This window comes from Aythya marila (assembly GCF_965140915.1).
Source record: "Aythya marila genome assembly, chromosome: 1".
NCBI classification, from domain to species: Eukaryota; Metazoa; Chordata; class Aves; order Anseriformes; family Anatidae; genus Aythya; species Aythya marila.
The window spans coordinates 124,241,968-124,268,994 of NC_139042.1; the positions used below are offsets into that span (position 1 = coordinate 124,241,968).

At 43.6% G+C, this 27,027-nt stretch overlaps 2 protein-coding genes across 4 annotated transcripts; both read left to right on the forward strand.

Annotated features, from left to right (window-relative positions):
- The first annotated feature begins 1,258 nt into the window (after positions 1-1,258).
- On the forward strand, positions 1,259-16,173 carry FBXO40 (F-box protein 40). Of its 2 annotated transcripts, none has more exons than XM_082761032.1 (3): positions 1,259-1,382; positions 7,726-9,624; positions 12,124-16,173. In XM_082761032.1, exons 1-3 carry the CDS (start codon positions 1,374-1,376, stop codon positions 12,319-12,321), a joined length of 2,106 nt encoding a protein of 701 aa, XP_082617158.1. In that variant the 5' UTR covers positions 1,259-1,373; the 3' UTR covers positions 12,322-16,173. The 2 variants fall into 2 exon arrangements, with proteins under 2 accessions (XP_082617158.1, XP_082617159.1); XM_082761033.1 differs by having other exon boundaries at positions 1,310-1,382; positions 7,731-9,624.
- Positions 1,305-26,630, forward strand: TAPBPL (TAP binding protein like). 2 transcript variants are annotated; one of them, XM_082761047.1, is made up of 8 exons: positions 1,305-1,382; positions 18,993-19,070; positions 19,187-19,429; positions 20,163-20,444; positions 21,052-21,393; positions 21,574-21,897; positions 22,613-22,705; positions 23,046-26,630. In XM_082761047.1, the coding sequence occupies exons 2-8, from the start codon at positions 19,022-19,024 to the stop codon at positions 23,063-23,065; spliced, it is 1,353 nt and encodes a 450-aa protein (XP_082617173.1). In that variant the 5' UTR covers positions 1,305-1,382; positions 18,993-19,021; the 3' UTR covers positions 23,066-26,630. The 2 variants fall into 2 exon arrangements, with proteins under 2 accessions (XP_082617173.1, XP_082617172.1); XM_082761046.1 differs by lacking the exon at positions 1,305-1,382 and having other exon boundaries at positions 18,932-19,070.
- Positions 26,631-27,027: the final 397 nt, after the last annotated feature.

Sequence of the window (27,027 nt, forward strand, 5' to 3'; positions counted from 1 at the left end):
CATCCCACCAGCAAGCACACCTGTACTGCAGTGGAAGGTCTGGTTACGGGTTGATGTTCCTGAGGTATCTTGAGTCAAATTAGCACAAGTTACGGTGGCAGCAGAGATCTGTAAGTTCGCCCGTTTTTGCTGAGAGTATAGTTTCAGATGAAGCTGAGCTAATACAAATGGTGTGCTGCAGGTAAAAAAGATAAATTCCTGTTTTCTGTCACCTTCTCTGATGAAATTAACATAGAAGATAGCTTCATTTCTGGGAACAGCTGCTTCTAAAGCACTGAATACTTGTCATCTGGGTTAATTCAGCTGGAGAATTTATTCTTATATCAGTAGCAGAGAATTTTGAGAAGCAGATTTGTGTAAAAGTGAAGCATATGAGCAGTATGTTTTTAAGCAGCCTAAAAAGACAATGACAACATTGAAGAAGCTTCTGTGAGTCAAGGCTGAAGAGTAATTGTAAACTAGGAGGTGAGGGGTTCAAGTGGAAGGGACAAACACATTGTTGATAGTGTGATTGGATGAAATATGGGTTTAGACATATTCCTGCTGGCCCCTGTTTTCCTGAGTGCAGTGGGATGATACAAAATGGTACCACAGTAATACAGCCCTTTCTAAAAAAGGCCACAGAGCCAGCCTGCTAACCGTATTTAGCACTACTAAATTACAATTGGCACCAGCAAGCCTTGGTTGTCGCCTACTGACATTTCGTTCAACCTAAAAATGAAAACACAGTTGCCTGCACTGTTTCAAACCATCAGCGTCACTGAGGTCTCACAGATAGGGAAAGAGAAAGATAAGGTGGAACAAAAAGCTGTCTGTGATTTAGGATCTCAGAGCTTCCACCACAGCAGCAAGGTGTTCCCCCACCAGGGAGAAGCAGCAACTCATCCTGTGTGCGCCCACCACTGGAGTGTGTGAAAGCAGGAGCAGGGGACGCAGTGACAGCTGCAACAGCAGAGACTACAGGCTGATGTGGGCACTGAGAGGAGCGGTGTGGTTAAAGATGAGAATGGCAGGAAACTCATACAAGGCTCTGGGAAATGCTCTGATCTTTTCCTCTTAACACCCAGGGCAGAGGGCAGGGTTAGTGTCGTCTCTTACATCCTCTCTTACATCCTCTCCGTTAAGTATCACACCAGTAGTGACAGTGTTAACAAATACAGTGGAAGAGACAGCTCTGAAAGCTGAGCTGCCCAGTCACATGCACAGGTTTTATTTTTAACATCCCCAAACTACTTGATGTTTCTACTTGAGCTTGCTCTGTGTCCTCTCATTCTCTCTTCTTTCTTTGCTTCTTGTTAGCCCTTACTTACCTCACTTCAACTCAGCTGAGCAAAACCAAGAGTGCAAGTGTTCGGTACAAACACAGGGACACTATGATTAAGGTAAGGCTTTGTAAATAGGGCTGGAGCCTTTATTGGTGAAAACTTATGCAATGCGATGGTTACTGTGTCAAGCTATGAAAGCCAAGATGTCTTCAAAACAGTCTTAGTAATTAGGATGAAGTAGAATAATCAGACACAAGATGTCTTCAAGTGACACCTGAGAAAAGAGGCAGCTGGTAACTCTGAACACTTTTGTGACAGGCTGCTCTAACAACAAAAACCCTCCATAACATATTCAGTGGATTAGCCAGGGCTTGCAGCACTGCATCTGGGGTTTTAAAAAACTAACATACTGGCTTTAAAATGGGAACTTCGGTAGTATGACAGATAATAAATCAAAAATTCAATTTATGTAACTTTCAAGAAACTAAAAAAAAAAAAAAAAAAAAAAAAAAAAAAAAAAAAAAAGTAAGTCTTAAAATCCAGTGAGTTTTAAGATTCAGACTGCAAACTGCATTTTTAGTCCAGACTAAATAATACAGTGATGAAGTAAGAAATACAAGCATTACAGGTACTACTTACTGTACCTTTTAGAGTTGTGGATGCTTAGCAGTTTTTATTCATGAATCTTTTAGCTTTTGTTTTTATGACTTAGATCTTAACCATGAGCACTCACATTCTTTGTACTGGGCATCTGGGTTTAGCTGGTTTTCTTTTGTTTTGCTTAAATCCATTCACTTGACTATCTCAAGAAGTTTTCAGAAAAGTATGTTAATGAGATTGTTACCAGGGAACAAAAATAGAACCTGAGCCCAAAACAAAACTGTTTTGTTTTGTTTTGTTTTGTTTTGTTTTGTTTTGTTTTTCTCAGGCTTCAAATGAACTGTAACCTGTTATTTTAAGGCACTTGGTGAACTCAAATCATAAACCCAGGTGCTGATGCACAGTAAGAGTTTGCCTAACTGTGTCCCTCCCAAGGACAGTCCTTCACATTAGGTGCAGAGTGGGTGCCTGTCACAGTCTCCTCGTTTCCCACTCCACTCCTCAGCCCCTGCTGCTGTGCTGCCGGTGTCACATGTGAACCCAGGGGACCATATCAGCATGATTTTTTTGGTGGGTTTGTCTTAGATGAGCTGTGACTATGTTGTTCCAGGTAGGGAGGAGCAAGAAATATTGCTGATCCAGTGCTCAGACAAGTGCTGCGTGGGGTTCCTACCAGCAGTGCCCGGTGTTACCTGTGCCCCATTACTCTGAACCCTCCCCTGGTCCTCCCTCAGCAGCACTGGTGCATTTGGCTGGATAGAAATGGCCTGAGTGAGTTTCTGTGCCTCTTCACTGCACACATGCAGCACAGATTTACCAGGAGAAGGGATGTCTGGTGATGTGACAGCTTATCTTTTACTCCATGGTCCTTCATGCCGTGTTTTGGGAGCTGAAGGGAAGTTGATGTGCTGTTTCAGGAACCTGAGTAGCATGCATCATCTGGAGGAAAAGCACAGAACTGAAGTCTTTGCCTGACTGATGCACTATGCTGCGGACCTACTCTGTCCCTGCCATTTTAAAGTATATTTCTTCATATAAAGAAAATCCGACATATTCAGCATCTCCAAACCAGTGGTTATTGCCACAAAACATCACAGTCTCAGTCAGCTGGTCTCCAGCTGAAAAATACAGGGAATAGCTCCCTAAATGTCACTTGTCCTTCCATCTTTGGGCTTATCCAATGGGACAGTTGTCTCATGGAACATCTTTTCCATCTTCATCTGTTATATCAGGGACTTGAGGTTCATGAGAAGGATTGCCCTGGCATCAAAGTGCCCCTGTAAAATCTGTATGAACTTGTTCAAGGGTTAAGACTCCAGGCAACTATGCCTTGCACGCGCTCAGTAGAAGTTTGGTAGTGTTACTGATAATGATTTCATCTCCACTTTCTATTCTCCCTTTGCACATACCCTGAGCTGTGCCATGTTCACTGCGTGGCTCATCTGAAGCCTGGCTGGCAATGTGCTTGTAAGATCAGTCTAAATGGCAATTGCAGAGCAGGTGTGCCATGCAGGACAGTGACCTGGCTGTGAAGATGTGGGGCGTCACTCACTTAGAGGTCACTGTGACTCCAAATGGTGACATTCTCGGATTTGCTTTTTATTTTGTAACGAAGGGCAGGATGTTAGAAAACTTAGTCTCCTAGGAATTACATAAACATGCAGTTTCCACTGGCGTAGTGTTTTCTTCCTCGGCTCCCAGAAATAAACATGTCTGTGCTGTGACTGGAGACCCAAGCCTGATTTCTTGCTGAGGTTGTTCAGGTTGTGGTTACTGAGGAGGTGCACTGCACACAAAGAGAATAAAATCTCTAGTTTAGAGAGGCTTGGATTTTCTAGAAAATGTGATTCTATTGTTGCCTCTGCCAGGCAGGTGAGACATCAGAACCTGGGCATCCCCATGCTTTGCTTTTGTTTTATTTACATAAACTATTATATTTAATTATATTTGCTTTTGTCTTCCTACACTCTAATTCTACATCTGTCAGATGGAAGTACCAATGTCTTTTAACCTCAAGTGCACCTCTAGTACTGCAAAGAAAAAATCATTATCACTTGTGAACCACTCAGATACTACGGTAGTAAATATATTGAAAAACCCTGTAAGGAAATTAGTAACTCTACATTCACCCCAAGATTTAGGTATTATGCTGAAAACAAGATATACACTGTGACTGGGTAACAGGGATTAAAAGAAATAGTAAATAACTGCTATCTGCCCTACATACTTCACATTCCTTTAAAATATTTTTTTTGTTGTAATATTATATGTAACTTTAACATTCTTGGCTCCAGTGTTTGGATGAAAACTTCCCAGAGATTTTTAAGAGATGCTTATTGTGTTGTAAATCTTAGAAAGATTGTTTTGTGTTCATTGGTAATCAGATCTCAGAGGCAGTCTGCAAGATAATTGTCTGGGGTTTCTGATGGCCTTTTAAAATGGTTTCTTAAAATGGGAGGCATCCCTTGAATCTGCAAGAAGAGTTCAGATATGATGTGCAATTTTAGTATGTCATATTATCAGTCACCTACACAGAACAAATACCAAATAAGGAAATATTTGTGTTGTTTTAGCTCAATAACTGCAACTAAATTTAATATGCATTTACTGAAAATAAATTATAATTGATTTATAAACTACAAGTTATTGTCACTGAACAGATCTACTTCAGACACAGACATATCTGTAGTTTAAAAGGCGGCTGTATATTTTTAAACGTTACTTGATTTGCTGTCATGACAGTCTAAAAATAAAGATTTACCAAAGTGGACAGACTGTGGATGGGAGTTTGCATATTTTCATTCCACAGCACCTTAAGCATGATTCAAGTAAAAAATTTTTATTTTTTTTTTTTTTAAAGCAGCCCTTCAAAAACATTGCAAGTTGCAGTGAAACAAGATGTATGTCGGTTTAGAGAAGTGTTTTATTACCTGACATATCTGTGTGTTATCTGCCTCTGGATGTTAATGTATCACTTACTGAGGCAAGAATTGGTAAATTTTCTGTCAAGTGTTTTGAAAAGCTGTTGTATCTGTATTGACAATGACATCAACAACTAAGAGATGGAGCTAATCATCAGTTAAAATACAGAGCTCATGATTATTGTCTTGTCAGAACAGAAGCATTCAAACCCTAATACATATCAGAAAAATTCTCTCTCACTTCTCCCTGTCTCCTAACTTCACAGATCTGACAATTAGAAGAGAGAGAGAAAAATATTTTTTTCTGACTGAACAGCATGTACAATTTAGAGATGGGGTAAAATGAACTAAAAATGGCAAATATGAGTAATCATGAAGACTGATTCTAGATGTGAATGCTGTGATGTGGTCATTGTTCACAAGCAAAATGTATATTTCCTTTTTCTCCATGTGATTCTAGTGTGGTTGGTTTCAGCACACAACAGTGTGAAAGCAGGCTCCTCTCCAGAAACTTCACAATCAGCCCTTTCTGTGTTTTTGGAGAACCGTAAGGCCTGCGCTTCAGATGTGTTCTTATTTATCAGTTATTTCTCTCTAATAGCTAGTTTTGCAGTGGAAAGTGTTGTTCATACATTCATGTTTTTTTTTCAGTGTAATGTACCCAGCCTTCCTCTGACCTTACGCGAGTCATAGCTGGGACTATTTTTAGAGATTATATTTGCAGCAAAATGCTACAAGAATGACAGTAGCAAGGATGCTGCCAATGTGAAATAAATCCATCTGCATCTCTTTCTTCCCTGAGCTGCATAAATGTAGATGTCACTAAACAGCCTAAAGCAGGATGGATGTTGTCCTAAATGACATTTATTTAGGGGCTGAATCTGTCTGGGGCCATGCTGACCAGCATTGTGGTGTCAGCCCTGGGCAGAACCCTGTGCTTCCCAAGACAAGCAGGGAACATTATTATGAACAGTCATGAAATACTGCTTTTCTGCTTTGCTGTCTTCAGTCCCTTGGTGAAGGTATCAGAAAAGACTTGCTCCTTTAGTAGTTAGGATGGAGAGGGAATAGGGTTGATTCAGTAAGGGGATTTAAACAGGCTTTGGTCAGTTTTGGAGACTGTGATGGATGGAATGGAACTGTGTTGAGCTATGGTAGGTCCTACTGCATAGGAAGCATGGTGGGAAGATGAATCAAAGATCTTTTTCTCATTTTCATGACAAATAAATACATAAGCACATAAATAAATAAATAAATAAATAAATAAATAAATAGCCCTGGCTAACCACCCTTTACAGCAAAGGAAAAGTCAGAAAGCATGGAGTTTTCTACTTGCAGCAGCTATTCTTTGGGCTAAGTTGATGTTACCAGATCAAGTTATCCAGGGAGGTAGCTCCAAGCAGTACAAGGACTGGGCAGCTTCTAGGTCTCCAGTACAGCAACTGTGGAGAGAGCATATGAAGGGAAAAGTCCTGTGGATCCACAGAAGCTCCCACATGTTCCCCTGAAACAAAGTTCACCTCTTATGAGCATTGTAGAAGGACAGTGCAGGGCTGGATGGACCACTGGTCTGACCCAAAGTGTCGTTTGTCATTTTCTTGTTATGTTCTTATTTTTTTATGACAAAAGAAGACATGCCTCATGCTAATGACCATCTCTATTTAGTTGCTGCCAAATTCTGTGCTTCTGTTTTCTCATTTTCAGGGAGGAGTAATACTCTTTGCCTGGAATTCTTGCAAGGGTGGGGGTATTATAAGCAAGGTGCACTGATAACTTTTGGAGACAGGTCTCATAAGTGTATTATTTTCAGCTAATTAAAGTGATTTAATTGATTTACTGGGAAAGAGTGGAAAACACAACAATAAAACCAAAACAGATGAGTGATTCATTCTGACACAAAGCTAGTAATCTGGCAGTGATATCTTTTTCTGTAAGGGTCTCCGTACTCCATATTCTTGTACTTCTGCTTTTTGCTGTTGGACCTCAGGAAAATGGTATGTCCTTTTCATTTCAACATTTTTAGGGAGAGAAAAGCAAAAGAATACATATATTTTTGAAACCATATTAATATGGGAGTGTGAGAACTGAAATGCATTCTTCCTTAAGAAAACATTTAGCCTTTTTATATGATAAGGCTGGTTGAAATTTCTGAGACATTTGTTTTGGCATCCTCAACTTGTTCTTTTCATCCAGCCTGTGAGTTGCAAAACATTAAATTAATGGACCTGCCAGGTGGCAGCTGAATTTATGAAATGGAGTCTGGTTTTGTTTATTTCTGTTCTTGTTGCCTGGGACTGTTCCCTATTTTCTGGGCCGCTGTGGCACCACTAACACCTTCATAAACTGAATCTAAAATATGATCACCTCAGGATCACCTATCCAGTTCTGGGTCTTGTTTGACACTGACTTGTAAGTATGTAGGATGAACTAAAAAAACGTAGGGCAGTTGCAGTTGGTTCATTTGTGACCATTCATGTCCATGGTGGGATGAGGAAGGTATGACAAGACATGGGCCAAATGACCAGCTGATTTTTCTAGGTAGGAAAAAGAAATATCACCTTTCCCATTCAAATCATATCAAGGAAGTGGGGGAGCACCCTCTCTGTGCCTGCAGCAGTCTTGATTTCAGCAATAAGCAATGGGCAGCATCAGCACAAATATTGAGGCAGAAAACATCTCATTCTCAAATCTTTGCTGTCTCTGCTGGGCTAAGAGCAAAGAGTGCTGAGGTCTCACTGATATCCATGCTGCTATCAGGGCACACTGTCCTGTGGGGATCAGTGCTTATCAGAGCTGGGTATCATTTACCCACAGCCTTATTCCTGCTAGGAGTACATGTGAGCATCTAACTCACAGAAACCAGGCATGGGCACAGGCACTGGTGGTCTGTGTCCTTCCTTGCCCCTCCAAGCAGTAACTCTTGTCTTTTCTACGTCCAGCACAGGGCTCAGAAAACTCCCCCTGGGCAGCACAGGCATTGTGAGAAATGCTTCAGCCGGCACTGCCGCGCGCCGATCGAGCCCTCCGTCTCCTGCATGGTGATCAGCTGCCGCTTTCACTGTGGAGCCACCTTCCACATGTGCAAGGAGGAGGAGCACCAGCTGCTCTGCCCCTTGGAGCAGGTGCCCTGCCTCAACTCAGACTATGGCTGTCCTTTTTCCATGGCCCGCTTTAAGCTGGCAAAGCACCTTCAGGTCTGTCCAGCCAGCGTTGTCTGCTGCTCGATGGAGTGGAATCGCTGGCCAAACGTGGATTCAGACACAACCCTCCACAAGAACATTATGAAGGAGACCTTGAGTGAGGAGTGTCTGGACACGGCATTGGCGCTCAGAGACCAGAAGATACTTTTCAGGAGTTTGAGGGTAGCCGACTTGTTTCCAGAGTGGAGGAGATATGATGAAGTGGAAGAGCTAATGGATGAAGCCATGGGTGGGGAAGAAGGTGCTGTGGGAGGATTAGCCTGTGGTTCCCAAGAGGGCAATGACCCAGCATCTGAGCTCAGCCAACGTGAGCGTGAAGATTTGGCAAAGGACAAGGAAGGAATGGATCTGGGGAGTTACAAAACCTGGGAGAACATTTTCAGCAAAGAGCTCTTGGCGTGCAAGGTAACGGGCTCAGCAGCTGGCAAGGGAAAAAATACAGAGGAGGCTTCCAAGAAAACAGCATCAGGACCTTGTGCTGCCAGCTCTGCAGAGAAGGCAAAGGAAACGCCTGGTAATGCAGAAGAAGCAAAAGACCAACAGCCTGAACAAGTAACACCAAATAAAGAAATGACAGGGCTGGCTCCTTGGCAAGAAGGGGTCCTGGAGAGGCTGAAGAAAGAAGTTGGTGTAGCCGATTACAACATGTATCTGGTACATCACGGGGGAATGCTCATCCGCTTTGGCCAGCTAGCTGCTTGCACTCCAAAAGAAAAAGACTTTGTGTATGGGAACTTGGAAGCTCAGGAGGTGAAGACGGTCTACACCTTCAAAGTGCCAGTTAGTTACTGTGGCAAAAGAGCACGGCTAGGAGATGCACTGGGACACAAGATGCCAACTTCAGACAAGTCAGTGGATACCTCAGATTTGGGAATAAGTCCAGAAGAACTGCCTACAGCAAACGTAGTTCAAGCCACACTGCTGTGTGCATTGGAAAAAGAACTGAAAGGCCATGAGATCTCCGAAGCAAGGGGTATCGATGGACTGTTTGTAGACTTTGCAACACAGACTTACAGCTTTCCCCTGGAGCCTTTCTCCTCCAATGCTGTTCTAGCAGATGTTCTGGATGAAAAAAGCCAACCAGAACTCCACGTGGAGCTGTACACTGAATGTGTAACCAGAAGACACAACAAAAGCAGTTCAGCTTTCACATTCACTTGCAGTCATTTCTTCAGGAGAGACGAGTTTGCATCCCACTTCAAGAATGTGCATGCTGATATCCAGTCATGTCTGGATGGATGGTTTCAGCATCGCTGTCCACTGGCCTACTTGGGATGTACTTTTGTTCAAAATCACTTCCGCCCTGATGGACATAAGGCCAAGGTGATATACAGCAAGCTTCTCAAGACATTTGCTATTAAACCAGAGGTTGACACCCTCCTTGCTGAGTCAGGGAAATGCAGTTACACAGTGGACGATCGAGGGAGAAACAAGGATTTGCTGAGCAGCCTCCCACTGGAAGTGCTGAAGTACATTGCTGGGTTCCTGGACAGCTTCAGTTTATCTCAGCTATCGCAAGTGTCAGTGCTGATGAGGGACATCTGTGCCACTCTACTTCAAGAGAGGGGAATGGTCCTGCTGGTCTGGGAGAAGAAAAGATATTCCCATGGTGGTACTTCATGGAAAGCTCGCAGAAAGGCAAGTGACTGCAACACTGGGGAAAGGACAGCCAGGGGGTATCACCAGATAACACACAAGCATAGCAAGTGATGCTGCATATAAGCATGTAGGTAGGGAGAAGGTTCATGAGGTTAAGAATTTGCAGCCCAATGTGTCCTGGGTGGTCAGTGCTATAGAGTGCAGTACATCTAGCAAAGGCAGGAAGGTGTAAGTGGGTATCTACTTCCTAGCTGCAGGTCCCCACCCAAGCTTGTCTTGAGTAACCTGTTTGCATTTGCACCGTATTTAGGCACTAGGAGCTGAGAATTCCTGATACTTAAAGGTCACATAGATGGTTTTAAAGAACTTGCAGTTCACCCTTTTGTTTTATTCTTTACAAGCTGATAGAAGAGTACACTGAAGGGTAAAGAACTAGATGTGACTGTGAAAGGAGCTCAGGCATTCACATCAATCCGACAGGGTTTTGGAATCATAATCATAGTAAATAGTTTATTTCTGATGTCTAATTTACATCTATTTTCTTTTAGCTTAAAACCATTACCCCTTGTTTTATCACTACACTCCTTTACAAAGAGTCCCTCCTCGTCTTTCCTGTAGGACCCCTTTAGGTACCAGAAGGCTGCTATAAGGTCTTCCCAGAGTCGATCTTCTCTGGGCTAAACAACCCCAACTCCCTCAGCCTGTCTTCCTAGGAGAGGTGCTCCAGCCCTCTGGTCATTTTCGTGGTCCTCCTCTGGACCCCCTCTAACAATTCCTCATTCCTCTTGTGCTGGAGGCCCCAGAGCTGAAGGTAGCACTCTGGGTGGGTCTCACAAGAGCAGAGCAGAGGAGGAGAATCACCTCCCTTGACCTGCTGGCCACACTTCCTTTGATGCAGCCCAGGACACGGTTGGCTTTCTGGGCTGCAAGTGCACACTGCCAACTCATGTTTAGTTTTTCATCCACTGATACCCCCAAGCCTTTCTCCACATGGCTGCTCTCCACTCAGCCTGTATTTGTGTTTGGGATTGCCCTGACCCAGTTGCAGGGCCTTGCACTTGGCCTTGTTGAACTCAATGAGGTTCACCCAGGCCCACCTCTCAAGTCTGTCCAGGTCTTTCTGGATGGCATCCCATCTCTCCAGTGTGTTGAACATGCCACAGAGCTTGGTGTCATCAGCAAACTTGCAGAGGGTGCACTGGTCCCACTGTCCATGTCACCAACAAAGATGTTAAATAGCACTGGTCCCAATATCGACCCTGAGGAACACCACTCATTGCTGATCTCCACCCAGACATGGAGCCATTGACAGCAACTCTGTGAATGCAACCAAATCCAGACAATTCCTTACCCACTAAGGAGTTGATCCATCAAATTCATGTCTCTCCAATTTAGAGAAAAGGTTGCTGTGTGGGAGTGTGTCAAATGCAACAAGTACAGTGACTGCAAGCTGAATCAGCCAAATCCAAACAGGAGTTAGCCACTGTGACCATTTACTGGAGGATGAAGCTTCCAGTAGCAAAAGGAAGAAATTCCACCTGGTCTAATTAACTCCAGTTCCAATTAACTCCAGTTACTGTTGCACAACTTAAAACCAGCAGTCTTGAATTTAAAGGCTGTCTAAACCCTTTCTTGTCAGCCCTCTGTACTGACCACGCAGGAATCTTGTATTCAGTGCACAGATTCTGCTTGAAAACATCCCATTTGTAATTAATCTGAATTTATTGTCTACTTTGTATGATAGCTATGATTATATAGAAACAGGACAGGCTTAGGTAACTTTAAGTGCAGCACATCCACATACTGTCCTTCCACAGAAAGAAACATTTCTAAACTATGACTTTAAAAATTCATTTGATTTAATGGTATACAGGAAATATTCAAGTGACTTATCCACGGTCTTATCACTACATGGTGGTGTATCAGTAAATGACACATGGTAACACTGCAAACAGAATCAGAAAATTTTAATTGCACATTTCTGTTTTTTACAAGCTTGTAACTCTTCTAGGAATGACCTTAACCTTAGATTTTTCCAGGCTTGTTCTGGGGTGGGGTGAGTAACAGCAGTGTTATAATGTTCCTTCCTTTGAAGTTACTGATAAAGACTTTGGAAGGTCTTTATGAAGTCAGGTTTCTTTGAGATACGTATCACACAAGCATCCCGTAGTCACTCTGCCTTATAATTATCATTGGATACACCTATAAGCACCTTGGACCCCACCTCACATGTGATGTTGTGGTGGTCAGCTGTCCTGGGTTTCCTCATGCCCAGCACTAAATTGGCACCAAAAACTGTGCTTTCCTGTTAAAAATGGCAGGTGATGACTAAAGCAGCAAAAACAACAAGTGTGAGGTACGTAACAATGCAGACTACACTTGTTGTACAGCCCTGCGTGGTCTGGTTTTCACTAACCAGTACAAGTAACGCATACCCACTACAGACATATATATATTTTTCTGAAAATCCTCTTCTGTTTTTACTAACATACCAGTGTTCCCTCCCCGATTTCTCTCTCCTTCCCTATCGCCACCCAGACCTGGCAGTTCAGCAGCCTCTTCTCCAGAGTTAACAGGTGGAAGCACAGCGAGGTGGCGTGCATGTCAGAGCACCTGAAGAAGTGCCCGTTCTACAAAGTGGAGCACAAGACGGACCCTGTGCTGCTGACTGGCATGTGCGAGGCTCGAGAGCCCGTTCAAAAGACTTTGGTTTCCACCTTCAAGCGCAAGGTCTGAGCAACCAGCTTCTCCTCTGACCCGCTCCTTTCAGTGTCCCTTAAAAGAAGCTCTGGGAAGCTGGATGTAAAGATAGTTGCTTCTAACTCTCCTTTGGAAGGCCAAAACTGGCATCTCCCCAGCTGCATTTGGAACATCCTGCGATTTCTTTTTTCCTCCCTGCATTATTTTAATTGTTAAAACTTCATCCAAAGAGTTCTGGCACACTGCTCACTGATGTCTTGTGCTTTCTGTTTATTTTTCTGTTTTCTGCTTAATAAAGCACCCTGGAGAAAGCACTAAGGATATTGTTTGAACACAGCATCTTTGCATCCTTGAAGACAGGCTGCTGTTCCTAACTCCGTGTCCCTGAGAGAAGCAAGAGCAGTTAGTGCACCTAGCTTGAAAAGATACAAAACGCCTCACCTGTGGCTGGAAAGCTGAGCTCTGGGAGCACAGACAGATGCCCTCTCACCTGGCAGACCTAAGGATTGCTAATATCTCTGGGGACATGGGCAAAGGAAAGACACCCCCAAAATTGCACTCAATTAATTAAAACTCCATTGAAGACTCAGGATAGCACCACACAACCACAAACCATCCTTTAGGCAATACAAGCTTAAAGCTGAGCTCGTGGCAACATCAAAACCAAACCAAAGCAAACAAATGTGCTCTTTGTTGGAAATAACCAGATAGCAAACCTGGCTGTTTAGGGGCTCAATTGACTTTTTCCTTTTTCTAGTTAATAATTTTTTTGTGTGTGTTATGTTTTAAATCCATTAAAGCCATCAAAAAATACCTGAAGACACTTTTAGAATGCCTCACCTATTCAGTTTTGCAACTGTAAATTGCAAATTGTAGTCGTAAACAATTTGTCAAAGGATGTTTGTTTGTTATGTAAAAGAAAAGGTGTTCAGCAACCCATTCAGCAATGGTGTGAATAATGATTGCTTCAGTTAAATGGTCTGGAGTAAAAAGATTATTTTTTTTTTATAGAGCAGAAAAGTGATTAGGATTTGGTTGATTTTTTAATAAGTACACCAATTTAAAAACAAAATGTGTTTGTTGAGACAACAAATGAGGCTGTTGAGTTGAAAATGGGCATTGATGGATGGAGATATGCTGCACCTGTGATTCTCGGTTTTGATGCAGATGCGGGATAAGGCTGGCCATGCAAAGAGCCTTCTCTTATTGATGGAGGCTGCCATTCATTGTTGCTGATGAACCTGAGCTGGGTGCTGGGTACTGAAGGCACGAGCTACACTGTCCTTGCAGCTCAAAAGGTCCTCTTGAGATTTTACCATATGAGGATGATTTCTTCACCAGACACATGCCCTCAGGATAACATAATCTGAGCTGTGGGGATGGTGGGTTGGTCCTGACATCAGGAGCAGGAGTAGCAGTAGTGACAGATTCTTATTTTTATTTTTAAATCAATTTTCTTCCCCTGGAGATCTTTTTTAGGAAGTGTCATCATGCTTCACCCATAAACCCATCTGCACAGGTGCCCTGTAGAAAATACAAGTTGCACCCCAATTTTATGCAACAGAAGCAAACGAACACAGGGGATGTGAGCTGGGCCAAGCACAGCTAAAGTCAGGTGCTCTGTTCCTTTGCCTTGTGCCTTAACCACTTTACAAAAACAAACTGGCCATCCTTTAAAGTTGCTTACAAAAACACACACCTGTCCTCAGAACATCCATGATACTCACCTTGTCTTCAAAACCCATGAAACGGGTCACCCAGTATTATTGCCCCCTGTTTTAAGCAGGGAAGTTGTCAGAGGTGAGAACATGCAGTTATCCAGCTTTTTTGGCTGCCTTTATAGCCTCCTCCTCCTCCACGTGTCATGTGCCTGATTTTGAAAGAAGCTCAGCACCAAACTGTAGACCACAGCTGTCCAAGAATCAGGTGCCAGCATCTATACTTGGTGCTTAAAAATAGAGGCAGTCAAAATTATGGACAGTTCAGAGAGAAAAAAAAAAAAAAAAAAAAGACCCTTAAAGGATAGCTTCTGAGAGTAAATCAGTGTTCATGGCTGGTATAAGAGACCACTAAAAAGTCCAACCTATGAACCATCTGATCAGCTACTTAGTTTATGTAAACTGGAGAAATAGTGGTTTATGGTAGGTGTGAATCAGGCTCATTTCACCTCCAGCATTGCTGCTATTCTGATTCTGGCCTACTTCTGTCAATGCCAGTGGGTTTTGCTCTTATATCTCCCTTTTCTTGGAGATCTCGTGATTTAAATTCCAGCCTCATTGCCACTGGCCTTGCTTCTTCCCCAACCAGGAGGTGCCAGCATCAGGTACAGAGAGGATGCAATCTCAGCCAAAGTGAGATAGCTAAAGGTGTGGGTTAGAGATAAGGATGCTGCAACTTCTACCTCTTGGGGTATAGATACAACATCTAGGAAACTAGATATGGATCATTTTCTTTCTAGTACTACTACAGGATACACTGGAGAGACACAAGGTGTTAATTCACAGAGAAAGAGACAAATTCACCCCCATGAATACCCATGTATATTTCTGTAAGCTGTAAATTTGATTGAGTCAACAAGATTCATTTACGATCTTGCCTTAAGCATATACGGTGCAAGCTGTAATCTGCAGTGATCTTCAGGTTAGCCTGGTTAATCCAACCCCAGGAGAGGGAAGACAGTACAAGGAGGTGGAGGTCACTTCCAGAACAGCACATACCCACCTAGCAAATGCCAGCTGGTAGCCACTTCATATTTTACCTCTCATTTAACGCTAGAGGAGAGCTGTGGGCTGGTGTCAGATGCAATCAGTTTAATCAGAGGAGGCATGCCAAGCTAGCTCAGTGTTGATAGTCCCACTCATTAATAGAGTCAGCAGAAGCTTTTGGGGAGCTGCAAGAAACAGAATTTGCCTGAGCATTGCGTGAGCATAATGCTGGCTTAGTGTAAAAAGAGAGGCTATGGTTTGGATTCAGCAAGTCCTTAGGCTCCTAATTTAAGCTTGGAGCTTGACTGATGGAAAGTTCAGATAAATAAGGCTGACAGATTTTGTGGTGTTTCCTCTCGTTGGAAGAATTGGAACTGAAATGATAGCACCATGGAAATCAGAGAGGTCAGAGCAGGGCAAAAAGACTCAGGGCAAGAGAATGGGAAGACTGGAAAGAAGAAAGGTAAGTGGTTTGGTTAGAGGACAGCTGACTAAATGTGGGTGTCATGGGGAGAGGCAAATGGAGAAAGGTAAAAGGGCACAGGAATGGAGGGAATAGGGATGTGGAAGAGGTGATGGGGCTTCAAATACGCTAGGAGGAAATGTTTGAATTCAAGAGATGCTAGGAGGATAGGGGTGACATTTAGAGCAGCAGAGACCTATGGGGATATTAAGGGGAATAGAGAGATTATATTATTTGGTTTCTACTGACAAAGTAAGATGAGCCTAGTGAACTCAGTGAACTGCAGACTCTATTTTGAATTGTAACTTTTACAGTGAACCTCACTCTGTGGCACAACCTCTTTTCTGGGTTAGAATATTCAGCCAATGTATTGTTGAAGTGCAAGCTAAGAGGCCACTGTGAAACCACGAAGAGCCTCCAGTTTTGACATTCCTGTGCACTCACCATTTGCTGCCAACAGCAGATTTTCTGGATAAATGCTTGGAGAAGGGGCTGGAAGCTCCCTATCAGTGTTATACATTAACACGGGATGATATTTCTTCAGGGGTGAAAGGGTAGGTTACCTACTGACACGTACATCCAGGCTGGACTAAGAAATTACTCTCCAGGCCTCTATTTCCCAAAACCAACTGAACCCAGATAAGGTGAAGTTTATCTGTACAATGTATGTTATTTTGCAAAACTGTGTAACTCTTTGTTGCTTTCTTAAGAATAATAATAAAAAATATGGTTAAAAAATGCATCAAAATCCATGTCTTATTTTGTTTTCTTAGTTTCATCACAGTAACATTAGCTTTGCTTTCTAATCAGATGTGGTTCCTGTACCCTCATATTCATTACTTTCATCTGCTCCATTCGGTATAATTTTTCTGGTTGAAGACTAAGGCTATGTATCAGCAACAAGTATTTTTATCCTTGGCCTTGTCCTCTTTGCATAGTCACTTTATCCTTCCTTGTTAAGTTATTTACCTGTATGAAAAACTTTCTCTTCTAAAAATTAATTTTCTAGATTAACATCACATTACGTCTACAAACAACTGAAGAAGAATTTTCTTTGACAACCTATCTCCTTATTCATCACTTACATTCAATAACATTGTGACCATTGATCGTAGTAACCACAAAGATCTTTTTTTTTCCTCCTGGGGTGCAATTTCCATGACCGCTGTACATCCCTCACAGCAATTCTGGGCTTCTCTCACATCCAGTTCCATCACTGCTATAGTCTTCAAAGACTTCTCTTATTTCCTGTATTTATTTATTTGTTTGTTTGTTTGTTTCCCTTTTGAAGCAAAACCTCCAAGTACTGTACAGACCTATTTTTATTCAGCTTCCTGCTTCATTTATATGTAAGCAAATTATGATCACGTGCTCCAAATTTATTTTTAATGACCACCTGCTCTATGACTTAACTGCTATTTACAACTAACAAATCTTTTGTAGGCTCAGTGACTGTTTTGTGAAGGAATTTGTCCTGTCATGTTGAGACTTACAGGCCTAAGCACCACTATGATTATCAGAGATTATTCTCCAGTCATTAAACGTGAAATTAGTTTCCCATGGTAGCACAGCTCCTACTGGGATTTATCACCCAGTATTAGCACTCTCTCTACATATCCAATTATAAACTGGAGTTGTTCACAGTTGTCTCTGAGCTGCACCACAAAAAAAGCACCTATTTTGAATTTTTTCCTCAGTTTCACCTAATGCACTATTTTTGTTCTTCATTTCTATCAGTCTGAACAGCAGGATATTTTAATACCAGGGATGACTGGTATCCTACCATATTTGTTACCTGCAGGATAGCTAGTTTCCACCCCATGTTAGTTGTTCATATTTATTTCATACAAATATCTGGAAGGGAGTTAAAAACATAATGGAGCCAAAGGCTCCCTAATAGTAGCAGCTAATATAAAGAAGGGCAATGGCAGCAAGATGAAGCTTGGGGAGGTCCTATCTCAGTGCCCTCTGGTCTCACCCCCTTCCCAGGACTGAACTCAACATACCTTTGCCTGCCTGCCTTGTCTGCTGTGATTCTCTTACACAATTACGATATTCTTCCCCTTGTTGTCTAGACTTCTGCCCGTTGATACCTCTTTATCTGTCATGATACACCTATTTAACTGTTTTTGGTATTCCTGTGTACAAAAATAGGTACACTGCTCTCTCCCAGCAGTTGCATCATCGTCAAAGAGATCTTTTGCATGTGATACATACACTGTAAAATTATATTTACTAGCTAGCTCAGTAAGACACACAACATTTTACTGGAGCTGTTTCCTTTACCCAGGCCAATCCAGCATGCAGTGTGTTGCAGCTTTGGAGACTGGAAAAGAGTCCCAGTTTCTGCAGACATCTGGAGGGATTTGATTACACAGAGCTGTCAGGGGTGACTTGCTGCTCAGAAGGACAAACTTTGTCACAACTACTGTGTTCAGGCCACTCTACAGGCAGTAAGCCACGACCCATTTCACAGACACAGCTTCCCCCAGCTCCTGGGTGCTATTGGCCAAATCAGCTCCTTTAGGCTTGAAATGCAGTTTTGGCCACACTGGCACAGCAGGGAGAATTAATATTCCTTGTGAGACTTTTCTAAGAGGGACTGGAGTGGTTAATGAGGATGGGGTGGGGATGCAAGGGGTAAGTGCATATCAGGAGTTAATTGGAACAAACTGGGGTGGTTTCACTGTTGAGCAGGTGTCTGTCCAGCACAAATCCTGCCTGGGCTGGGCTTCAGGAAGTTGTATTGGAAGAGATGGAGAGATTGCTATCATGTTTGCTGCGCATGCGTACGCATGCTTATAGCAGGCCACAGCAGGGCTAGGTTGTATTACTGCAGGGCTTGAAAGACAGAGGAGAGGAACAAACCACCAGAGGAAAAAAAAATGTCATTTTCTCTCAGTACATCTGAAAGATGTGAAAAAAGGCAGTAGTTAAAATGTCATCAGAGCTCATCCATTCTCTCTCTAACAGCTGTGCTCTGGCTTATTTTTTTTCCATGATGTTTTTTCCCATGAAGCAAGGGCTGACTTGGCAGCTTGCGGCTCCACAGCCACAGAGCAAAACAGCTCCCGTGTGCTTCATGGCACTTAGAGAAGGATCCACAGGGGGAAAAAAAAAAAATATATATATATATATATATACAGCTTCAAGCTCCTAGCCTCTCACAAAGCTAAAGTCTTCTAAAAAGCAAGTGTACAGAGACACAGCAGCTTTCACAGGGTGCTCAGTGAGCCAAGGGTGGTGAGAAAGGCTGACATAGCATTGACTCTTAAAGAGGTATCCAGCAAAAGCAGCCTTTCTTCGGGGTTTGGGGATGCTTCTTAATCCCATTTCCCTGCTGTCTCAAGCCTTCAGCATTATGCCCTCCTGTTAAGACTGCTATGCTTGGTAAAGAAAGAGTTAACAGGTTTAATGGAGTTGTGCTTTTTTTTTTTTTTTTCCTTCTGCTTTGTCAGAGTGAAAGTGAAATTAAAACCACGAGTGCTGCTAGCAGTCTGGGGCTGGGGCTGATTCCTGTAAATTTTTCTATGTTTCAGCCGGCTGGAAGCCCTTCCCTGGGTGCAACATGATCAGAGAGCTCATCCTGTGCTGCTGCGTGCTGGCTCTGCATGCGGGTGAGTCGGGGTCGGATCCTGTGCTTCCACCCCAAAAAGGCTGCACCCTCAGCGGGGCTGGGAGAACAGCCTGGAGGAGGTTCATGCATTAAACTGTTTCTCTTCCCTCCCTGCAGGCCCAGTGGAAAATCCCACAGAAGTGCCTCAGTATCGCAGGGTGGATATCGTCCTGGACTGCTCCTACGTGTGGGATGGAGGACTGCTGCATGGCTTCGGTGCCTCGCTCTCCAAGCACCCTGCTACCCTAGTGCTAAGGGGTATCAGCGTCAGAGATGACGGGAGCTTGGGAGATGTAACTGACTACAAAGTCCCACAGGGAACTCCTGACTCCTCTCCTCCCGTCATCTTTGAAGCCTCAGGTGAGTGGGAGAGCTGGGTAAGAGAGCTGCCTCCAGGGTTTTGACCATTCACATGCACCAGGCCTGCACAAAAAATCCCTTGCCAAAAACAACTGAGTAATTATGCCACTATGTGTTGTTATTGCAACGTTGAGCATTCCTATCTTTTGTCATTGCTAATATCAGCTTCTTGGTAAGTGTGCATGAAGCTGAGCTGTCCCTCTCAGGGCCAGCAGCAGGTACTGGGAAGCACATAGGTCACTTAATGGGTGGTCATGTAAGATGCTTGTGCATACAAGTAAGCCTGTGCTTTGAACAAAAACACATACAGCCTGTCCCTACATCCAGCCACTCCTGCCTTCTTGCCACACTTTCTTTCCTTAATTGAGATGCTTCAGTGTCCCCTTTGCACCTGGATTCAGGCCCCAAAAGAACAAACATTGCAAGTTTTCACCAGGTAGTTCACATATACTTTGTTGAGCTAGCTGAAGGAAATCTGTTCTGCGTATTCTCCTTTCCTAACAGCTTCCTTTGCTCACAGTGAACTCTGTGTGGGAAGAAATAAAACCAGCAGACTGAGGGATGTAAAGAAATTACAACTAACCTCTAACTTTTCATATTCTTTACTGGCCTTCATTTGATAAGCCTAGCCTTGCATTTCTGCACCCTGACTGGCCCCCACAGCACATCTCATCCTTTTACATTGCCTTCCTTTCGGACCTGGATGGCTAAATATCTCCCTCTCTCCTCACAGCCCAGTCGGTGTCCATCCCACACGCAGAGGCCCTGCTGCACATGGACTGCAATGGGGAGGAGATGAGCTGCGAGCTCTCCCTGTACAGCTCCCGGCAGGATGGCGAGGGGCCCTGCCAAGCCTCCTGGTTCATGGCCACCTTGCAGCTCTCCGGTGGGATCAGCATCGCCCTGGTGCTCAGAGGACCCTGCCCCGGCGGACAGGAGGAGGAGGGACACGATGCAGTGCTGCACCCAAAGCTGGGGATTCCTGTGAGCAAGGAGGGGACGTTGCTGACCACAGGTGACCAGGAGGCCGGGGGTATCCCCACAGCATGAGGGACGTGAAGGAGGGGAGCCTGCTGTCCCAACAGCCCTGTGACCCACCTCTCACCAGGCACTGAGGGCTGCCAGAGGAGTTGCTTAGGAAAAACCAGGTCGTGCAGACTCCTTTTATAAAGGTCCTTCCTTGGGGACAGTCTTGCCACTCCCTGTGCCTCCTCTCTGAGCTTTCTATGCTCTGGCTCCTGAGGATAGCATAGAATCACACAATGGTTGAGGTTGTCAGGGCCCTCTGGAGGCCATCTGGTCCAACCACCCTGCTCCAGCAGGGACACCCAGAGCAGGTTGCCCAGGGCCATGGCCAGGTGGCTTTTGAAGATCTCCAAGGAGGGAGACTCAAGCAAGTGCTTCAAGACCATGGCATGCACTTGGTGTCTGCCTGTTTGTCCACCTATGAACCCCACCGGGCTGGCTTGCTCCATTCTTCAGCCCACATGGCCCCTGGGACACCACATAAGGTGCCACCTCTGCATGAGGACACCACTGCCCATGCATCCCATCTGAGGGTGCCTTTTTTAACCACATCTGCTTAACTCCCCACTTGCCTGTGTCTCTCTTTCTCTTTCTAGTTGAATTTCAGTCATCATCAAACAACACTTCCATGCGCACACGTCTCGGCGGCTCTGTTACCCTCGACTGCCGCTTTGCCTTGGCCCCCAGCTCCACGCTGTCCTCCCTGGAGTGGAGGAGGCAGCACCGAGGCAGAGGCCAGAGCATTTACCAGTACCAGGTGGGGAGCACAGGCCCTGCAACGCAGCCAAAAGTCCACGTGGACGTGGCACAGCTGCTGGGGAGCGGAGACGCATCACTGAGCCTGCAAGGAGCGACTGTGGATGACGAAGGGATGTACATCTGCCTGGTGTCCACCGCACAGCACCAGGCCCAGCACAACATCCAGCTGCTTGTGGCTGGTGAGGAAGGCAAATCCATGGGGGTAACAGCAGTGCTGTGTTCCCAGGCACTGAAACTTCACTCAGCACCCTTACTCGCTTGCTCCCAACACTCGTTGTCACAGGCAGCTTGTGGGTGGATGGCACTCGTGTTGCCTGCTAACAGTTAGTAAGTCTAATCCCTGTTTTTTCCCTCTCCAGAGCCCCCAAGGGTCCGTATGCTTCCATCAGTGGTGTCATTCGAGAGCGATGAGACAATTACACTGTCCTGCATCATTGCTGGCTATTACCCCCTGGATGTCTCAGTGAGCTGGACACAGAGGTCTCCTGAGAATGAAGCAGAAATCCACCTCTCAGACACACGTTTCTCCAGTCACCGGCAAAGCCAGGATGGCACCTACAGCATCACCTCCTACCTCAGCCTCAGCTCTGCCACAGCGCAAGTACCGGCCACCTACACCTGCCATGTTTCACACACGGCTCTGGAGGAGCCCATCTCTGTCAGTGCCCATCTGAAGGCACCAGGTGAGTGTAAGGGGTAGAGAAACAAGTCCTTTGCCCTGCCTGGACCTCCTGCCACCTCATTACCCACCACAAAGATTAAAAATTCAGACGCTTGCCTGTTTCTTCCTGCTCTCCTGGTTTCCTCTTGTACTCGTCCTCTCTTCCCATTCACTTTCAATCCCTTAGCCTGCATCTCAGCCCCTGAAGCTTTTCAGGGAGAAAGTATCTAATTTCCTTGAGGGGAAAAGAATTTTTATGACCAAAAGCTGAGCAAGAGAGCAAAACTTTGTAGCACATGGGCTGGAGCCCACTTGGACAGACACAAGAGAACAGCCATGACCCAAGGAGTTAGGAGCCTAGCTGGAGCTGATGTTCAGCTGGAGACTGAAGCTTCTCAGGAGCTGTAGTCCCAGCAGTGCAACAAATGCTTCTCCCCCTTGGAGCTGATGTGCAGTTGCTGCTGTTCTTGCTCTTCTTCCTAATGGGTCATTGCTTCTATGTATCCTTCTGACCCAGCAGGGAAAAGCAGGCAATGCTGCCATTTGACAAATTACGACACATCAGTCTAGCCAGTATAACTGGCCCTGTGTCTGTGGCTTTAGTGCACGTGTTTCGTGTCACATTGGTGTATCTGACAAGAGCACGTGCTGTGCGGGCTTGTTGAGCTGTGACAACTCGCTGTCTGCTCAGCTGCTCAAGTGAGTGTAACATCCCTGATCCTCCTCTTCCTCTACAGAGCACAAGGGATGGGAAGGACTGGTGGGGATGCTCATTGCCACTGCAATTTTCATCGCTGTCCTCTTCGCTGTGCTCAGAAAGAAAAGAGCAGGTAGGAGGTTAAGCACTGAGCCACTTGCCTGGTATGGGAGATGGAGCAAGGGACATCTTCCTTAAATTGGCAGCTCGGTGTCACTGCTGGGGAGGTCCTGCTGCCCTCTCCCTTTCCTCCCTTGCCCCTGCAGTGTGCAGGGCTACCATCCCATAGCTGCAGTCTTCCTGCCCTTCCAACACCTCTTGGCAGGGCAAGGATGCAGTGCTCTTCTCCATTCACTTCTGGTGGATCCCTGCACAGGGTGTTGTTCTGTACCAGTTTGGTCTTGCTGAATCTTAGGTGTGTTTTTTGTTTTCTTCTTCTTTTTTTTTTTTTTTCTTTTTCTCCTCCTTTTCAGCTAAGCCGAAGTCTGGGTAACTTCTAACAGTTTCGGAGTAAAAGAAGCTCTTGTGTCACCCACCCGCCCTCCTTTGTCTCCCTGCTCTTGACACATCCTGCTCCGGAGAGCCAGCCTTGACCAAATATTGGATGGAAGATATTGGTCTGTATGGGAATGGTAGGACTGCCCTTGCTGAAAGAGCTGAGTGGCCATTCAGAGACAGAGGCTGAAAAGAAACACTGGAAAATGTGCCTTCATCTCAGGAAGGCAACACTGATAGCTCTTTGCTGGGATGCCATGTTAGATGGAACATGCATGCATTTTTAGAAATTAACATTTTTCAATTTCAGGGAAAAATAGTTTATATATATATATGAGTGTTTGTATTACTGTATGTGTGCATGTGTCTGTATAGATGTGTAAGTACATGTACATGTTGTAAATAGGTATGTGTCTGCAAATTTGCATAAGTACATTTAGGTAATAGTAAGCTTTTTAAGTAAGATATTTATTTTTTATGTATGTGTATGTTTTATCTGTAATGTTGGACAAATAACTAGGTACTTCAAAATTGGTACTTCAAAACGGTTAACCCTCAAACTGGGGTAAGTGATGGCTTAAACTGATTCCATGTCTAGCAATCAGAAAAATACGATGAAAATTCTCCACTGAAAAATTATAATATTTTTTTTAATAGAAATTTCACTGGCAGAAGTTTATAAGGTGGAAAAGATCTGTGGTTCTGTAGTTGTGAAAAAAATAGACTCAATTAAAAACCGTTTATGCCTAACAGGCAATTTGAAGGTAACACTCAGAAATCTTATATATAACCAATGGGAATAAATAAATAAATAAATAAGAAGTAGAAGGAAGGTTTAGATGGAAAGAAGGTTAATGGCACACGAGTTAGAACTTATGGAGCATACACAAAGCATACAAACTGATAAGGACTGCTTCAAATATCTGGGAAAAAAAAAAAAAAAAAAACGGATTGCTGCAACTGCTAAAGGTTCTTGGAAGATTTTTTTCAAAATATGTTGGAAGCCAAGAAATTCTAGCAACAGCCTCTTACCAGGTGGATATAGGTAAAGCTGTTAACAGAGATTTCAGATGGAGACTTTTTGATACAGAGAAGACAACTCTTTTAAAAAGAAGTATCCAGATTACATGAGGAGAGTAACAACTTTCTAATGTACCTGTGAAATAAGGAGGGTTTTTAACAGCTTTTATTAAGCTTAAGTATTTTCAGATCAGTAGGCCAAGATAATTTGCATCTCAGCATCAAAAAAGATTGGGTTGAGAAGCTGTCTGGTCCAATGGAGTTGGATATTTAAACATCCTGGAATACTAGAGAAATTCCAAGGTATTGGAAGAGCAAGTTGTGCCAGTGTTCACAAACAAAAAGCAAGACAACTACATGACTTGTAAATAGCAGTAGTCATAGTTAAGACAGTGTGAAGCTAATACAAATCAGCTAACAACAGCTTCAAAAATGAAAATAACATTAATAATTTCATATGTTGCTTTATTTTTTAAAAAGTTGTGAGACAAATAACTCCCAATTTATTGATTAAATAATACATTTGTTTGATAAAAATACTTGTGCAGATTTAACAAACCAATGAATTTGTAAACCAGCAAGACATTCTGAAGAAAGTAATGATACTGTATGTCTGCATCATAATTTGCATCATGTATATTAATTGCTGCCTAACAGACAAATGACAAAATTTAATTGTCCAAAAAGAAGTCTCAGTCACTGCTGAAAGTGTGTGCCTCTGCAAGAGCTGATGGTGATCCCAATGATTTTCCACATTTGGATCAGGAGATACAACTATAAAAATGATTGTTGATAAAAGTTGCAAATGGCAAGATAGGTAGCTAATGTGGAAGGAGTCCTTTAGACCCACATGAACCACTAGATGTTCAGCAATGCTCATCTGTTGAGTTGATCATAATCAAACAAGATGAGATGTTCCATAATGCTGGTGGCATCTCCCTGGGTACTGGACCACCACACCGTCTCAGTGTTCAAAGATCTCAATAATCTATCAGTCACTGTTAGTAACCAGCATGCGTAAGAGTGACCATTGGAGGAAGGTAACTGCTGGCAGAAGCAGCTTTTTCTTGTAGCATTTCCTCTTCATTTTTTTGATGAATACCCTCACTCCCAGAGAGTGCTAATCTGGAGCTTTTTGCACTGCCAAGTGTATTCAAAGCAACCCCCAGATAAGGGATGAGTGTTTGGATGCAGGCACATGGCAGCATAGCCAGGGAGGAAGGACAAAGTGCCAGGAGCAGGAACTTCATTTGGAGAAGTCCCTTCTGTTTGTGACTGAGACCACCGAGCTGGAAGCACAGCGAAACCTGGAGCTGCCACAGCTGTCTGCAGTGCAGGTGCATACATTTAAAAATATATATGTGTTGAAAGCTTGGAGGTGGTACAGAGTTAAATGACAGGAACAATTATGAAGCTCAGAAAATGCTTTCCAGGGAGGCATTTTGAGACATTGCTCTGATCTTACTAAGACAGTTTCTCTTAACTACATTACAGAAGGTAGGGTACTGATGGCACCATAACCTGCAGAGAGATGCAGAATGAGAACCAAAGGCTACAAGTTACATTTAGGCATGTACAGAGCAGAATAAGACATAATGTGCCCAATGGTGAAGAGGATCGTCCTAGCTGCCTGTCAATAAAAATGGTAGACCGTCTCACAAAGTCTTCAAATACAGGACAGATTACTGTTCTGAACCTGTTCTTTAACCAAAACAGTTAATGACCTCAGTTAAAAGAGAGATTGGTCTCTTTATTTAATAAAATGCCCAGGCCTGTGTTGTGTGTGAAGTGTGAGCTGGTGATTTCTTTGCCTTTTTGGCCCATAAAACAGCATAAAGCAAAGAAAAAGTAATAGAAAGATGTAGGAGATGCACTGGGAGTGGTTGTATCCCTTGTGAGGAGAAATATATTGTGGCACTTGATTTTACTCCACAGCATTTTCTCTGATGCTCCCCACTTATGTCCCTGTATTACTGTGCCCCTGAAGTTTTCAAGCTGAATTTAAACCACAAAAGTCAGACATACACCCTAAAGGAGAAAAAAGTAATACTGAAAAATAAAGTGATGCTATGTTTAACAATAACGTTCCTTACATTTAAATACAAAATGCTTATTACAGAAAATACCACCGAGAGACTAAAAGTTTGTCAAAGATAAACTTGATTGCATTAGAAGGATATGAATAATTAATACTGTATGTTCTGTGTCTCTGGGAGACAGCCACACTGCCTTCCAAGGTCAAATGTGCAGTGGCCAAGTGCCACGTGGCATCAGTGCCTGCCCACGTGAACTGAGAGGTAGGAATCTGTTCGTCATCTGATTAGCTGCTAGTCAAACCAACCCGCTATAAGGTATGTGTCTATACAAACAAATATCAAATGTAGATGTTTTAAATTAATTCTTTAAGAGAATTGTTTAATGTAAGGTATGAAATTTGATTGGGATTTTGTCAACCTGTAAAATGTAAGATGAAGTTCTCTGCACTCGAGTCAATACAGGACTGCTTTGGGTCTATGACTGTGCTGTACTGTGAATAAAGACAAGCCAAAACTTCTCATTTGGTATTGAAATATTTGTCACTGTGAACAGAGCTGAGCACAAGATTATCACTTCCACATAGGTTCCCCTTGTTCAATTGTGCCTCATTCAATTTAACCTAGCAAAATTGACCCAGAGATCTAACTACATTGGTTTAGATGCAGTTTATGAACATAGCTAAATTTTGGCTAGCATGCATCTCAAAGTGAACATGCATTAACTAGAAGGCATGTGTAAAGTATTTGAATTGACTTTGTGTTCACTTCAGCCTGGCAGTGTACATCATAATCCAGAGCAACTGAGGACATTGCTTCTCTGGAGCCAGACTGCAGCATGGGTGCCCTGTTCAGTTGAAGCCCTTTTCTGGAATATGGCAGACACGGTGTATGAGTGGTCAGTCAT

Coding starts and splice junctions, on each gene's coding strand:
- FBXO40 (XM_082761032.1), top strand. Junction 9,625..12,123: donor CATGGAAAGCTCGCAGAAAG/GCAAGTGACTGC, acceptor ATCGCCACCCAG/ACCTGGCAGTTCAGCAGCCT.
- TAPBPL (XM_082761047.1), top strand. CDS start 19,022: ATGATCAGAGAGCTCATCCTGTGCTGCTGCGTGCTGGCTCTGCATGCG. Junction 19,430..20,162: donor CGTCATCTTTGAAGCCTCAG/GTGAGTGGGAGA, acceptor CTCTCCTCACAG/CCCAGTCGGTGTCCATCCCA. Junction 20,445..21,051: donor GGGGACGTTGCTGACCACAG/GTGACCAGGAGG, acceptor TTCTCTTTCTAG/TTGAATTTCAGTCATCATCA.